This window comes from Ailuropoda melanoleuca, chromosome 2 (genome assembly GCF_002007445.2).
Source record: "Ailuropoda melanoleuca isolate Jingjing chromosome 2, ASM200744v2, whole genome shotgun sequence".
Lineage (NCBI taxonomy): Eukaryota > Metazoa > Chordata > Mammalia > Carnivora > Ursidae > Ailuropoda > Ailuropoda melanoleuca.
Window position 1 is genome coordinate 192,326,964 of NC_048219.1, and position 16,749 is coordinate 192,343,712.

Genomic DNA, 16,749 nt, shown 5'->3' on the forward strand with positions numbered 1-16,749 from the left:
AAAAAAGTAGTATGCGCTGGTAAGGTAGGTTGGTTCACTTTTCATTGCATCCCCTTTTTATAATGCACATATTATTTGTTTAAAAAACCGTTGCCCAGTCTGTGTATGTTGCACTTTAAGAAATACGTCTAATACTAGATTCATATGTCTGCAGTTCTGTTACTCACACTTCCTGAGCATTAGAGTAGGCACATCTGCACAAAAGCGTGATCTGAACCTTCCAGTCTGCTTTCAGAATCCTTACTGGCTGAGGCACATGTTTCCTTATTTTCATTACAGGAAGACCAAATTTTGAGGAAGGTGGACCAACATCGGTGGGAAGAAAGCATGAATTTATACGATCAGAAAGTGAAAACTGGCGTATTTTTAGAGAAGAACAAAATGGAGAAGATGAAGACGGAGGTTGGCGACTAGCTGGACCGAGACGGGACGGAGAGAGATGGCGGCCCCACAGCCCTGGTAAGGCTCCTGCTGAGTGAGCACGGGGACCAAAATAAGGGAATATTAGGTGGAAATTGTTATCGATTAAGCAGAAAAGATGAACAGGTAAAGAAAAAAAAAGAAAAAAGAGGACTTAATTATTTATGTCATCATACTCAGCACTACAAAAAAATTTCAGCATGAAGATTCCCCATATCTTTTCAGTTGATGAAAATCATTTTTATTTTTCTGGAGCAAGTAGTGTGGTTTAATGGGAAGCACCTGCCTTTAACTGAAAAAACGTGAGAGGGTCTCCTTCGGTTTTGTCTAACACTAAATCTTTGTATTTTTTTTCCACCATGCTTTCAAACTTACAAATGTATGCTCACTAAGGAATATGTGCTTTCCCTAAAATGGGGTACTTTTCCTGTAAAATAGAAGATTTATTCTTTCAATTTTTTTTGTCCTGAAAAAATGATTTATGCTTATTTGAAGGATAAACTCTGAACCCAGGTCAAAAACATAATCATAAGTTCATTCTTTTGTCCTAACTTTAGAAAAAGGAGAGAGAATAGTAGTGATTAGTGGTTTTGTAAGTTCTTCTGTTTGACTCTTAAGAATGCTTCAAACTGTTCTTCCCTGACATTAGATATGCTGGTAATTGAACACACTGGTGCTTTGTGTCAAAGTTCATCCCCTACCAAAGTGCTGATTCCATGCCTCATGATAATCAGATGCCACTGTAGTTTGAATGTGGGGTCATGCAGAACCAAAGTGCACAAAGAGTGTGTATTTGCCTTATGAATTTCATGTGCATAACATTATTTTAGCTATCAACCATATGCCAAAGAAGCGCACTTTTAGTAGAAGAAATCATAATTAAACTGTTTGCATTTACATTTTAAAATCAAGTTATTAACAAAATCACTAGTCTCAGCCTGAGTAAACATTATAAAAATGTTCAGAGTGCTTTACCATATCCATTTAGTTATGGATAGGTGGAAACATAGTAAAGTTAATATTTGTATAGAGTTTTGATGCTTTTACCCCACTTCCTCATGGCTGCCTCTTGGGCAAGTTTTCTGTCATGAGTGGGCATTGTTTACATCACAGTTATCTTGGCAATTCTCATGAGTCTGTGTGCTGGGCAACCAGATGTTACAGTTCTCTTCAAGGCATCACGGCATTTTGTGCTGAGCTTGCCTGTAAGCAAAAGGGTTTGTAGACTATGTTCCCAACAAGCATTCAGTGAAAGAATGGACAGGGTCTGGGCTGAGCGAGAAGAGAAATTCCAGCGGATCAAAAACAAACAAGGTGAATGTTTTGGAAGACCAACAGTGTTTGTGAGCCCAAATGTCTGATGTCGATTCTATTAAAGGGAGTTAAAGTAAAATTTTAGCGTATTTTCTACCACTGACCCTCCTCCTCATCCCAACAACTTAGATTTTGGACATATGTTGTCTTTTTCTTAAATCTTTCTCTCTGATATTCAATTTCCATGTCCTATTTATTTGTCATTAACAATTTTCCTCAGTTTTTTATTGATATATTTTTAAAGGACAGTTTGGGGTATATAATATATGGGGCTGAGAAAACACTGGAAATAAGCATTTTTTAAAAAGAAGACCATCTGTTTTTTCAACCCAGCATCTTAAACATTAAGTCTGATTATATCAGTTGTTACAAATTACTCTTAACATTTCTTAGTTTATAGTTATTCTTTTATTATTTGATTAAAAATTTATGATTTTTACTTATTTTTATATTATAAAAATTGTAGCAGACTTTTATTTTCATAGTGTAAGACATTAAAAAGCAGTGGTTAATCATCATAATCTAGGGATGTGTCTTATCTGCTACATTTGGTTTAAGTAGGGCTCAAAACTGGATATGTATGGGAGATGGGACGATTAAGGACAGCAAAGCATCCACCCTGGGAGCTGAACTTAAGAAACTCAGTAAGAGGAAAACATGAGCCAGATGCCTAGAAGGATAGATTCCTATCATGGTGCATACTTAACAGACGGTTTAGAAATGATAGTAATAGAGTACTCTGGAATTCAACATTTGATCATGAGTACTTCTTTTGAGTAATGATTCTAGGTTTGCATTTAAGCAATCTGGATATAAAGTTCTTTAGTTTTCATAGAAATGTAATAGTTGTTGTAAGTAAAGGATGGGGGAAGTATGGGAATAATGTTTTCTTAACTTTGCTGTGAGTGATTTATAAGTAGCTACCTCTATTGGACATTTAATGTTTTGCCTTCTCGTTCAGTTTGAGTTTCAGATTGCTGGTTTTAGCAAATTGGGCCTTAGTAGTAAGAACATTAAGCTTTTTGGCTCATTTCTTTTGTGCATCCCCCACAGAGAAAGCAGTCAAAGATTGAAAATTTTAATAGGTTAAAACCTGCCTCTCCTTTTAAGACTCTCTTAGAGTCAGATTTGTCAGATATTAACAAGAGTTCCCCTTTCTTAAAAAAGACAGTACCTTAACTGGCATCTTTTATTCTTAGGCAGTCTTTTTTCTGTTGGAAAGTGGATGTAATAAACAGTATGCTAGGGTGGATTTAGGAATGTCCCTGGGGGTATTATACAGAAATAAAAACTCCCTAGGGAAAGTTAAGAGATGAGAGTAAAGGGAAAGGAAAGTAAGCATGCTGTTGTGGAAAAAGCAGTAGAGGATGCAGAATTAGATTCTAGTTCTGCTTTGCCACTGTGCAAGTTAGTGTCAGAGTTTTTGTTTCTTAAACTATAAAATTAGGATAGTGGGGCTATATAAAATCTCTGACATCTGTTAGTGCTGTGATTCCATGTCTTTTTGTTGGGAATCAGAATTACAAATGGGATCTCGGCAGTAGCAGGTAGGCATGATGAGTTCGATATTAGGATTTGCCACAGGGAGTTGCTCTTATACATCAAGAATGATATTTTCATGAGAAGAAAGAAATGTGTTAAGGCCTGCCAGAGGGAAGGCATGGCCTTCAATATGGAAAGATATCCAGTGTTACAAGCCTAGGCTAAGAGTATGCCATGTGAATGGCTAATTGATGTTTCCAATCAGACACCTAAAGCTCACCCAAAGTATATACTTTGAATCAAGTGTCCTTTAAAAGTGATTTGTTTAAAATTTATCCTTCAGAGCTTTAGAGTATGTTGTGTGGCTCAGTAGTTACTGAGGATAACTACTGTTGTCACTTAGTGATGTCATATGTATGCTGAGCTCTGAATTTCATTTCATTTGCCTAATTTTCTCTTTAGTAGGTTGATCATTTGAATTCACAGCCATAGTTTTCTTCTTTATTTCCTATTCGTGATTTTCTTTCTCAAATACTGTCATAAAAATTTTCTAAGGTTTGTATCCTCCTCCTCATCCCAGATGCCCCTCGTTCTGCAGGCTGGCGGGAACACATGGAACGACGGCGAAGGTTTGAGTTTGATTTTCGAGATCGGGATGATGAACGGGGTTACCGAAGGGTGCGCTCTGGCAGTGGAAGCATAGACGAAGACCGGGATAGCTTACCCGAGTGGTGCTTAGAGGATGCTGAAGAAGAGATGGGCACATTTGACTCCTCTGGAGCATTCCTCTCTCTAAAGGTAAGAAATTTGTTTTAAATGTTACAACAGGCACTGACCTGCCACCAAAGCCAAATGTATTATTGACCTTTGGCTTTATTTTCTTGATACAGAAAGTGCAGAAGGAGCCAATTCCAGAAGAGCAGGAGATGGACTTCCGGCCTGTAGAGGAAGGTGGGGAGTGCTCTGACTCTGAGAGCAGCCACAATGAAGAAGCCAAAGAACCCGATAAGACAAATAGGAAAGAGGGAGAGAAGACAGATAGAGTAGGAGTTGGTAAGGCTCATTTTTGTCTTTTACCTTCTTATTTTCATCAAACCAGAAGTTTCCTAAGTTGTTAATTTAAGACTATTTCACATTGCAGAAGCTAGTGAGGAAACATCCCAGACCTCGTCCTCGTCTGCTAGACCAAGTACTCCTTCAGACCATCAGCCTCAGGAAGCACCACAGTTTGAGAGAAAAGAGGAGCTCCAAACTGAGCAAACAGAAAAAGCCGAGGAAGAGAGTCAGACGGAAACTAGCCTACCAACCAAAGTGCCCAGCAGAGGGGATGGTATGTATTTATGAGAGCAGATGAGCTAAAACAGGATTCTGCTCAGGCAGGCCAGTGATCACTGATAAGATAGGCTTCTGTTTATGCCTTGTATAACCTCTCCTAGTGATAAACCCCATCAAACACTGCTTCCCACGTATGTCTCCTCCCCAAAATTCACCAAAACAGAGTTAGAAGAAGCAAGGGTGCAGCTCAGGGATCTCACTTCCTAGGGTGTTATGACATAGCCACCTTGGTATCAGTTGAGCAGACAGGGTTTAGGATCCTCTGCAATAATTTGATTCCCACTTCAGACAGGTACCTTCCCTTTCATATAGTGGTTGGATGTGTGTCCAGAAAGCGCACCAAATATGCTGTTGTTCCAAAAGAGGCCAAAAAGAACATGGATAGATCTGTGGAAGTCCTACCACCTTTGCTAGAGAGTAAGCTTAAAGTATATCCCCTTCTCCAATGTTACAGTTTCGATTTTAATTTGCTCATATATCTTAGTAGGCAGTTTTAATGTTTACTTCCATGTTTCTTCTTGCGCATACTTAAAAATGACATTGTAATGCTTGATGTTGAAGGGTTAATTGGTTGAATCACTATAGGAAATCACACCTTTAACATGGCATGTGAGCCCTTGCATAAGCTGGCATCTGAGTGCTTCCATATGGTTTCAGTGTCATCTCTGTGTCCTTCATACTCTGTTCCCCAGCCTCACAGCCTCTTAGGTCTTGAAATGTACCTTGTTCTTTTGTCTCCTTGCCTTAGCACGTGCTGTTCTCTGTGTCTGAAACTCTCCCATCCTAGGTCCCCAAGCTAGGTTAACGATCTTCTCTTGCTTCTTAAACAACCAGCACTATTCGTGACATAGCAATACAATATTATAAAGATCTGTGTATTATCTTTTTGCCTAATAGACTAATATTTTGAAGGCTTAAACCAAGGATATCTTTTCAGCGTTTTATGTCTAGAACAAAGCTTAGTGAGTGAATTCAAAGTATTCGAATCTCTGTCAGGCACTGTGGGACTTGTCCATTTTGAGACCTGTTTGATATGTAGTAGTCATTTTTCAGTTATGATGTGCCCTCAAATCACCTGTGTTTCATTCTCTTGAATGTAGATGCCTGGGACCTTATTCTAGGAGATTTTAGGATGGAGTCCAGATGTGTATTTTGAGAAAGCTTCATAGATGTGCATTGAAGATTAAAACTCCAGATTGATAATCTGTAAGGGAGATAAAGCGTATGTATATTAGTTATCTAGGGCAAAATTCCTATTTTTAGAGGGTAGGTTAAGAGTAGCCAGAGAAAATCTTCAGAGGCAAGAGTGGCCTAGAACAGAGGGGCAATAAGGAAGGGAGAAGGTTTCAGTTTAGGATTGGGCTGCTGAAGTCAGATGAAGAGGACTAGGAAAAGCCATTGGATTTGGGGATTTTGAGTCACTGCTTCTCTTTGGGAGAGAAGCTGTATTGGGAGGGTGGAAGTGGAAGTCACAGTGTAGCAGGTGGTGGTGTATCAACTGTTCTTTTAAAAGGTTTGGCAAAGAAAGGAAGGAGTTACTGAGAGGAACAGGAATTTGGAGAAGCTGTCTGTAATTGAACAAACAAGGTTTCAAAGGGGAAACTGCATTTGTATCTAAGTACTCCCATCCCCTTTCCCTTCTAAAGAGCCCGCATACTGAGAGACTTGAAATAGGGAACACAGACCCTCTTTGCAGTCTGTGTTCTTACTGAGAAGAACTTCCTGCACTGTCCAGGTAGACTCCCAAATGCTCTTCATTATCCTAACGACTGTAATGTATTGAATTATAGTAATTATCACCTGAAATAGGTATTTATTCAAGATAATTGCAGATATTTTTAATCAAAGTTTTTTTTTTTTTTAAGATTTTTATTTATTTATGCGACAGAGATAGAGACAGCCAGTGAGAGAGGGAACACAAGCAGGGGGAGTGAGAGAGGAAGAAGCAGGCTCATAGTGGAGGAGCCTGATATGGGGCTTGATCCCACAACGCCGGGATCACGCCCTGAGCCGAAGGCAGACGCTTAACTGCGGTGCCACCCAGGCGCCCCTTTAATCGAAGTTTTGATGATGAGTTACGATGTTTTCGAGATTTGCAGTGCTTTGCTAATGGTCTGCTACATGGAGACATGTTATAAAGAAGGGATTAGACTGATTGTTTTCTTTCAAGAGGGAGATGTATGGGCAGATGCTCTAGTGACACAGGCAAGCACTGTAGAAGGACCTTCTGGACACCTTTTAATTCTTATATTGTGTCATTCTGTAGAAGTACTTATGTCATCGTAGGGAGAAATCCTACACTTCTCCATAAGAAGTAGCCGCAGTGTTCCTGACACATTCACATTCCTGCTGAGCCCATATAGTGAGCGGCCCAACTTGATGACAGCGTTCTCCATAAGAGTCTGTCTAGTTTAAAGGTTTTTCATCTTTCTATGTTTTTTTCCCTTCAGAAATGGTTCCTGATGTCCAGCAGCCGCTGTCACAGATTCCTTCAGATACAGCCTCTCCTCTTCTCATACTTCCACCGCCTGTTCCCAATCCTAGTCCTGCCCTCCGGCCAGTTGAAACGCCAGTCGTAGGTGCTCCTGGGATGGGCAGTGTTTCCACAGAGCCAGATGATGAAGAGGGTCTCAAACATTTGGAACAGGTAAAAATCATGTAATCCTTCTTTTCCCAAACTACCATAAAATTTGGAAGCATTAAAGGAATATTCAGAAATGGAAGTTCTGTGCACTAGATTTTATGTACTGGAAAAGTTGTTTGTAAATCTAGTATTTTTTTGTATGAGTAGTTGTCTTTCAAATCATTTCATGCTTATAAGTTTCTGCTATGTAGTAGTCATTGTGTCAGGTTATTTTTTTCTCTTCTGAGGTTGCCCTTAGCTGTTTGCTTTTCTTTTTTCTTTTTGGAAATTAATGGAATGCCAAAAATGGCAAATACAAGCAGCTGTGGATGGGCATAGCATCTTCTGTATTTTTTGCCTGAAGTGTAACTGGGAAAATAGTTAAACTCAGGGTATTAACATTTTATTTATGTCTCTAGATTTGCTAAGATTAGCTCTACCTTTGTTATATGTAAGGTAAATGATAGCTTGCTTTCTGTAGAAGAATTTCTCTTTCAGGGTGGGGTAGTTTTTGGTGGCAGGAAATGCTTGAGAGGAAGAAAGGAGGACAGTGTCTTAGTAAAACTTGTAAAAGATTTTATTTGTAATTGTATTAATTGAGTCTGTTTAATTAATACCCATGTTTTTACAGGTTTAGTTTATATGCTTCAGGATTGACCAATGGATTATTAGTTTAAAAAGTAATCTTATTAGTGTGTTGATTAGAAGCCTGGGCTTTCATCCATACCAGTTTGTGTTTTAATCTCAGCTTGGTTTGCTTAATAATTTTGAGACTTTGAGCAAGATTTGATCTCTCTGGGCCTTAGTTTCCCCCTCCATAAAATGGGGACAGTACATATATATGAACCTTGTTGGAAGAAGTAAATGGTTGTCTGCCATGTTTCTTGCACAGTAATACCTTTCACAAGTCAAGTCATTCAAAAAAGGTAGGCATTTTTATTACGTGTTTAAGTATTAATTTGGGATCATTTTCCTCAATCCTCCCCCCCCCCCCCCACCCCATTAGCAAGCTGAGAAGATGGTTGCTTATCTCCAAGACAGTGCACTAGATGATGAGAGACTGGCATCTAAACTGCAAGAGCACAGAGCTAAGGGAGTCTCAATTCCTTTGATGCATGAAGCAATGCAGAAGTGGTATTACAAAGATCCTCAGGGAGAAATTCAAGGTACCTTATTCCATTCTACTTGAAACCATTACCTCCAGATTCTGTAAGATGGTCATTATTTAATGTTAATTTGCATAATAGTAGAAACAGTCCATTTTTACAGGTTTTCTTTATATATAGATATCTATATGTATATATAGAAGGCATTTTTACAGGTTCTTCCCATAGCACTTTACAATTTCAGTGGGGGGGGTAGGCAGTCCAATGAAAATCATTTGAATACAAGGCTGAATGTGATTACTAATATGATAGGGATATAAACAAAATGCTCAAGACCCTTTCAGTTCTCACTACCCAGCTGGTTAACTGGGCAGGTGAATTCTTTATCTTCTTTGTACTTCAGTTTCCCTCCCTTAGAAAGGTGATGGCAGCAGTCTTGGAAGACCTTACTTGAATGTTTTGCTGAAGTGGAGTTGATATCGTAAATGATAAAGACTTGTTAAAAATGTGGGAGGAAGGATCATACCATGTTATAAGTTAATTCCTTAAAAGATTTGTATGGTGCACAAGTTAGAATGGAGAGAGAATGCTATAAAAGACATTTGTTGATTCTTCATTTCTGCTTTTGAAATCTTTGTTTATAACCTGAAATTGGTTGACTGTGTTATTGTCAGTTTCGTGATAGTGTTTTACCAGGTACACCCTGTGATCCCTTTACAGCAAACTAACTCCTTTTCCATTTTCAGTCCCCTTACCCTTTCCCTTTATTCTCCTTTATAGCATCTATTACTGCCTGGCTCTGTATATATTTGTTCGTGATCTGTTTATATCCCTATAGAATGTAAGGTGTATGGGATCAGGGACTGTGCGTGTGTGGGTTTTTTAGTTTGTTTGTTTTGTTTTTGGTAAAACAATCAAAATCAAGAACATTATTCGATGTTTTAGGGATTGCAACTGGAGAGGCAAAGTGTGCTTCCAAGTTGAGGACTCTGTTTTAATTAAAACACATGGATGTGTGTTTTAATTAAAATTACTTTGAGATAATTGTAGCTTCACATGCAGTTGTAAGAAATAATAGAGATTTTATGTATTCCTTTTTTTTTTTTTTTAAAGATTTTATTTATTTACTTGACAGAGAGAGATACAAGCAGGGGGAGTGGCAGGCAGAGGGAGAGAGAGAAGCAGGCTCTCCACTGAGCAGGAGCCCAAGGCGGGGCTTGATCCCAGAATCCTGGGATCATGACCTGAGCCTAAGGCAGCTGCTTAAAGGACTGAGCCACCAAGGCCCCCCTCCCTTTTATTTTTAAAGAGAGAGAGAGGTGAGGGGGTTGCAGAGGGAGAGGTAGAGAGAATCTTAAGCAGGCTTCATGTACAGCATGTGATCCTGACTCGGGGCTTGATCTCACAACCCTGAGATCATGACCTGAGCCAAAATCAAGAGTTGGGTGCTTAACTGACCAAGCCACCCAGGCACCCCCAGTTCAATGTATTCTTTATTCTTGTTGAGATCTCCACTTTTGAAAAAAATATGTTTATTTAAGTAGTCTCTACACCCAACTGGGGCTCGAACTCACGATCCTGATGTCAAGAGTTGTATACTCTTCTGACTGAGCCAGCCAGGCCCCCAAGAGAGTTCCACTTTTACTCGTGGGTAATTTGGAAGTGTGTTGTTTAGTTTCCAAGTGTTTGGAGGTTTTCCTGTTAATCTTTCTGTTAATAACTTCTGGCTTGATTTTATTGTGGTTGAAAAACATACCATATATAATTTCAATTCTTAAAAATTTATTGAGACTTATTTATGGCCCAGAGTATAGTTCTTTTTGCTATATTGTTCTGTGGGTACTTGAAAAGAGTGTGTATTTTGGTGTCTTTGGAGCCTTATATAATTATCAATTGGACCTTGTTGATTGATGGTTTTGTTGAGCTCTATAATCTTGTTGGTTTTCTCTCTAGTTCTGTCAGTTGTCATGAAAATGGTGTTCAAGTCTTCAGCTGTAATTGGGGATTTCTCTGTCTTTTCAGTTTCATTAGATTTTGCTTCACATATTTTGCAGCTTTGTTTGGTGCATACAGTTTTACAGTTGCTGTGTCTTCTTGGTCTTCTTGGTGGATTGACCCTTTATTAATATATAATATCCCTCTCTGTCTCTGATAATTTTCTTTGCTCTGAAATCTACTTTATCAAATACTAATATAGCCACTCTAACCTCTTTTTTTTTTAATGCTTGCATGATATATCTTTTTCTATCCTTTTATTTTCAATCTGTCTATATTATATTTGAAATGACTTTCTTGTAGATAGCATATAATTGTTGTATATATTGGGTCATGTTTTTTTACTACTGGCTTCTTCTGCTCCAAATCTGGGATAATGAAAAGTCAGGGAATTCATCACCATGTGGTTCCTCAGGTCCCAAGGCTCTAGCCAGTCTGCCTTCTCTCTACTCGTCAGAGTCATCTTTTGTATATAACATGTAGGGTTTTTTGTTGGCTTTAGCAGGAGGAGCAGAGACAAGTACATCTACTCTCATCATCCCGGAATTGGATGTTCTAGGGATTTGTTTTATTTACTATTATATCCCCACTACCTAGACCCATAAAATTGGTGTTCAGTAAATTTTTGCTGGATGAATGAAGTAATAGTTATGGATCAGAGTGCATTTGTTAATTTTATGTATAAAATATTTGATTTTTAATTGTAAAAACATCTAGAGAAAGTCGTCACGCCCCTGCCCCTGGCCAGATTTAGTCATAGCTGGGTAAATCAATTGTAAGTTATCTTAATTTAATAGATTATTATTTATACTTTGCTAACCTTTAATAATTGGCAGAAAAGGAAAATTAGAGGAAAATGTATTTAGCCTTACATGTTTATATTCTTTTTTTTTTTTTTAAGATTTTATTTATTTATTCGGCAGAGATAGAGACAGCCAGCGAGAGAGGGAACACAAGCAGGGGGAGTGGGAGAGGAAGAAGCAGGCTCATAGCGGAGGAGCCTGATGTGGGGCTCAATCCCATAACGCCGGGATCACGCCCTGAGCCGAAGGCAGACGCTTAACCGCTGTACCACCCAGGCGCCCCTATATTCTTTATGCCTTAGTGATGCAAAGTGTAACAAAATACTCTTTTCAGTTTTATTATACTTTCTGACAAATGAATTTGTAGAGATTGAGTGAAATGGAGACAGTTCCACTCCTTAAAATAATTAAAGCCCCACAGAAAATTAGGGTTGTATAGTCAGAAGTCTTATTTCAAAATCATATCTGTTGTGTTTTACTAGTTAGAAGCCTATTTACTATCTTTGGGGATGGATTAAATTAAAATATCTTACAAAATATTTGACAGGCGTCACCAGGTTGTATCTCTGGAAAAGAATCAGATTCAGGAAATACTTTTTTCCTTTTCAGTCTGAAAGGATTTTTATTGCCCTTCTGTTTAATTGGTGCTATTATAGGTCCCTTCAATAATCAGGAGATGGCGGAATGGTTTCAAGCGGGCTATTTTACTATGTCTTTATTGGTGAAGAGAGCATGTGATGAAAGCTTCCAACCCCTTGGTGATATCATGAAAATGTGGGGAAGGGTTCCCTTCTCTCCCGGTCCAGCTCCCCCTCCTCATATGGTAAGTACCTTACAACTCACCCAGAACACATACTAGATGCAGAAACCCTTGCTTCTCTTTGTAAACACAACCCATGTTGCATCTAATGAGGAAGAAACTGCACTTTTTGAGAATAATTGAAATGGCAATGGGCAGTCTGAGTTGGAGACTGCATACCTAGCTATAACGATCTTTTCAAAACTCATATACCTGTGTTCACCTCCCCACCCCCACCTCCTTACCCCCCACCCCCAAATTCCTTCGGTAGGAAACAAAATCCTTCAGTAGCTTTCCAGCAGGTATAGAATAAAAAACATCTTATCCTGTCTTACCGACCAGGTCCTACATGTTCTGGTTTCTTATTTTTCTTTTTTCTTTTTTTCTTTTTTTTTCTTAAAGATTTTATTTATTTATTTGACAGAGACAGCCAGCAAGAGAGGGAACACAAGCAGGGAGAGTGGGAGAGGGAGAAGCAGGCTCCCAGCAGAGGAGCCTGATGTGGGGCTCGATCCCAGAACGCTGGGATCACGCCCTGAGCCAAAGGCAGACACTTAACGACTGCACCACCCAGGCACCGCCTGGTTTCTTATTTTTCTAAGCTTACTTCAGAGCTTTTACCTTTTTATCTACTGTGCTTCAATTCAGTTGACTTTTTAGCGTTCTTTTTTGCCTCTAATTAGAATGCACATTCTCCTCTCCTCCCCATCCCTTGCTTGTTTGCCTCTTGCTTTCTGACTCATAAATTTAGGTTTACCTTAAAGCAAATAAATGTTGCTAATAAAAAATTCTAGTGCTTTAGAATACTTTGAATTGGACACTTTTTCCTTTTTTTTTAAAATATAAGTTACTGGTATATTAACTAAAAATTGGATCATAATGTAACTTCCCTTGTATACTGGCACTGGAATACCTTTGAAGGGGAAATATTACTCCTCTGCAGCTGCCTCTGGGCCTCTCCCTGTAGAGTTCCTTTTGGAGGGCTTTTTATCTGTGCCTGCCTTTTCCTTTTCCAGGTTGGAGTGTTGGGTGGCTGCCATAGTCAGAAGTGGCCATTGTCATACACCATTAGTGTGAACACTGGGTCACTGCAGTAACAATCCCCATTGATTTACTCATCAGCTACATAGTTAGGGCCTGTGCTAGGCCTTTTGGTAGGTTCTTATGAGGTGAAGGTAAATAGGACACAAACTCTATGGTCATAGGGTTCATAGATGAGAACAGCGGCCATCAAACTTGTTTGGCCATAGCCCATAGTAAAAAAAAAGTGTTTTACATCCCTATTCTGTACATTCATAACTGTATGTGTATATTTGTGAAACAAGTTTCACAAAACATTTTGCGCCATGCACATATTTTCTTCCCTCCCTTCCTTCCTTTCCATATAAATGTTGATCTTGACCCAGTAATTGATGTTACAATCCACTGATGGGTTGCAACCTCCTATAATTTGGAGAATAGTGATGATTCCTAGGTGAGGGGAATTATTTCTGACATTTCTGTTGTATATCCAAAGAAAAAATAATTGTGCATTATCGTATAAACATTTAACTTACATACCAAGTTTGAGCTTTATTTCCCTTTTCTGAAATTGGGATGAGTTATCATGAATGTTTCAGAGCTGAAAGTTCATTCCTTGGAGCTTGGCATGTTTGCTGTAGCCCATTTCCTGACTTCTAGTTATAGGGTCTGAGCCTCAGTTAGAAGAAGAACCATGGCAAGCTCTGCTTCTGTCAGCTATTGCCCTGAATAGCACTGATAAGAAGAGAGTTCACCTTGATGATGAATATACCTTGAAACGTAGGTTTTAATGTAGAAATTTTAGATTAACCTAGTGTAGCTTCCATCCTCCGTTATTTAATGGGAAAGAAAAATGTCCCTGAATTTCAAACGATTTCCACCCCAAGAAATTGTATATCCAGTGTTTTGTTCCAAAGCATAATCTGTGTATGATAAAGATATAAACTATTTACCAATGATTTGCCTTAATCTATATCACCTTTGTGCTTTCATTATTTCTATTATCTTACACTTCACATTTCATTCTTTTTCCCAATTTTAACTTTTCTGAATTTAAATTCCAGCTATGGGGGCGCCTGGGTGGCACAGCGGTTAAGCGTCTGCCTTCGGCTCAGGGCATGATCCCGGCGTCATGGGATCGAGCCCCACATCAGGCTCCTCTGCAATGAAGCCTGCTTCTTCCTCTCCCACTCCCCCTACTTGTGTTCCGTCTCTCGCTAGCTGTCTCTATCTCTGTCAAGTAAATAAATAAAATCTTTAAAAAACAAAAAAACAAAAAAACAAAAAAAAAACAAAAAAAAATAAATTCCAGCTATGTTATTTGAAGCACAAACTAAAAAAGTTTATTTTTTCTAACTCATGGTATATATGTGTGTGTATATATACATATATATATGTATACACACACACACACACTTTTTTTTTTTTAAAGATTTTTTAAGTTTATTTGACAGAGAGGGGAGAGAGCAAGAGAGCAAGAGCACAAGTAGGCAGAGTGGTAGGCAGAGGGAGAGGGAGTAGCATGCTCCTTGCTGAGCAGAGAGCCTGATGTGGGGCTCGATCCCAGGACTCTGGGATCATGACCTGAGCCGAAGGCAGACAGTTAACTTGACTGAGCCACTCAGGCTCATCTAACTCATGATCTATTAATAGCAATATAAACACCTAATTTTGGGGTGGAGAGTTATAGTTTTCAAAGCTCTTTCATATTCTGTTAATGTAAAATTCTCAGCATCTTTAACAAGAAATACTTCTACACTGCTCTCTGTATTCATTATGGGCCCTTGTCAAATTCCTACCATAACATTAACTTCAGGTAATTTTACTCCTTTCTGTTTTGTCCCATTTCTCTAATTTCTGCATGTTCTCCAGGTTTACAGATTACTTTTAACATTGGGAAATAATACAGTTTTTAGTTATAGTAATGACTCTGGAATACAACATTTAGCTTCACGGGTAGGAGGAGAGAACAGCTGCTGAAATAAGGACCTCTTTCCCACCATGGGGAATCTCTTATAATGCCTTTTCCCACTAGATGGCATTGTTAGCTTTTAAAGAGTTTTTGTAATTGAACATTTGGGGCATAAAGGTAGAGTGGGAAGTGAAGGTCTGAGATTTCAGTTTGCTTTCGGTAATCTGTAGTAAATGGCTTTTAGGCTCTTTGCAGTTTGTTCAGTGGTATTTCTTCCCTTACCCCTTCACTCCTAGGGAGAGTTGGACCAGGAACGACTAACCAGGCAGCAGGAGCTCACAGCCTTGTACCAGATGCAGCACCTTCAGTACCAGCAGTTCTTAATACAGTAAGAGCAGTAATGCCATAGAGTGCACTGCAGTATTCAAAGTGCCTTTATTTAAAGAAAAATTTTTTTGAAGATTTTTATTTATTTGTGAGAGCGTGCACACGAGTGGGGGGAGGGGCAGAGGGAGAGAGACAAACAGAATCACCCCTGAGTGCACAGTCCGATGGGGGTGCTTGATCCCAGGACTCCAAGATCATGACCTGAGCTGAAGCCAAGAGTCTAATGCTCGACCGACTAAGCCTCCCAGGAGTCCCCCAAGTGCCTTTAGATATAATATCCCAAGTTTCACCTTTTACAGCAGAGACCTAAAAGTTCATAGGATACTTTAAGTACCTAGCTAGTGGCATGTTACCACTATATATTCAGAGTTTGGTCTTAGCTTCTTAAAAACCAGAAATTTGCAGAAAATGACACATAGCTATAATTTTGCAAGCTCTTTAGCTCCTAAAGCAAGAAACAAGCATTATAAGAATTAAATGCCTCCTAAATGGCTCAACTTTGAATGTCACAGAGAAAAAACATAGATGAGAGGGCAGGAAAGAAGTAAAAATTTATACTGTTAGCATTGGTATGAAATGATGGCAGAATCACTTAGATTATGTGTCCCTTTGGTAGAAGAAGTAAGATTTGCTGTCACCTGGTGCAAAGATTGGCAAACCGGCTTGATCCCTGTTGTCGTGAGCAGGGTTTTATTGGAACACCGCCACACGCATTTGTTGGTGTGTTGTCTGTGGCTGCTTTTGCGCTGCAGTGGCAGAATTGAATAATTGCATGTGGCCTGCAAAGCTGAAAATATTTACCGTCTGGCTCTTTACAGAAAAAATTTGTCTACCTTTCACTGTGTATCCAGTGAAAAAAAATCTTAACCTAAAATTTTCCAAGCTGAAACCTAAATTTTGAGAATTTTTATTCAGGTGATTTTATTTTTGCAAAAGGTGCTTCACGTGAAAACAGCTATTTAAATGTTTTATTTTTCACTTGCTTTCTGATATTTTCAGGGAGTTTGACGGTTTTTGACATTTTGTAATTTTTTTATTTTTGCTCTCCTCTTTGAGCATGTTATTTAGAAGTTTACTTCTTTTTCTAATGAAGTAGAGAATTTTCTGTGTAACTATCCTTATGAAGAATTGTTAAAATTTATTTGATAGCTATTTCTAACAGTGTTTTTTGGGGGTGGTGGACTGACCTTTCAGTATCTCAGTGAAGTGTACTAAATGTGCATAGACAGGTTACACTTTATTTTACTTTTTGAAGACAACAATATGCACAGGTTTTGGCTCAACAACAAAAAGCAGCCTTGTCTTCGCAGCAGCAGCAACAGTTGGCACTTCTTCTCCAACAGTTCCAGGCTCTGAAAATGAGGTTGGTGGTCATTCCATGATGTGTCACATTGTGTGTGAGTGTTGGGGGGGGGGGGATATTAAAGAGAAGAAAGGAAATTTTGGTATAATGTGTGAACTGGTATCAGAATACGCACAGTGACACATATGTGGCTATTGTGTATAAAACCAGAATATAGCTTTTAAAAATAATAATTAAGCTGGCAGTAAAG

General features: G+C 38.8%; 1 protein-coding gene across 6 annotated transcripts in view; it reads left to right on the forward strand.

Annotated features, from left to right (window-relative positions):
* GIGYF2 (GRB10 interacting GYF protein 2) overlaps positions 1–16,749 on the forward strand; it is a 141,116-nt gene that overhangs the window by 80,975 nt on the left and 43,392 nt on the right. For 5 of the 6 annotated variants that reach the window (XM_002917967.4, XM_019798294.2, XM_011223350.3 and 2 more), the window contains 9 exons: positions 280–459; positions 3,797–4,014; positions 4,107–4,269; positions 4,358–4,546; positions 7,002–7,198; positions 8,181–8,340; positions 11,735–11,901; positions 15,106–15,197; positions 16,452–16,559. In XM_002917967.4, coding sequence (XP_002918013.2) covers positions 280–459; positions 3,797–4,014; positions 4,107–4,269; positions 4,358–4,546; positions 7,002–7,198; positions 8,181–8,340; positions 11,735–11,901; positions 15,106–15,197; positions 16,452–16,559 — 1,474 coding nt within the window. The remainder of the gene's footprint in view (positions 1–279; positions 460–3,796; positions 4,015–4,106; positions 4,270–4,357; positions 4,547–7,001; positions 7,199–8,180; positions 8,341–11,734; positions 11,902–15,105; positions 15,198–16,451; positions 16,560–16,749) is intronic. The other variant, XM_011223348.3, reaches the window with a different exon arrangement.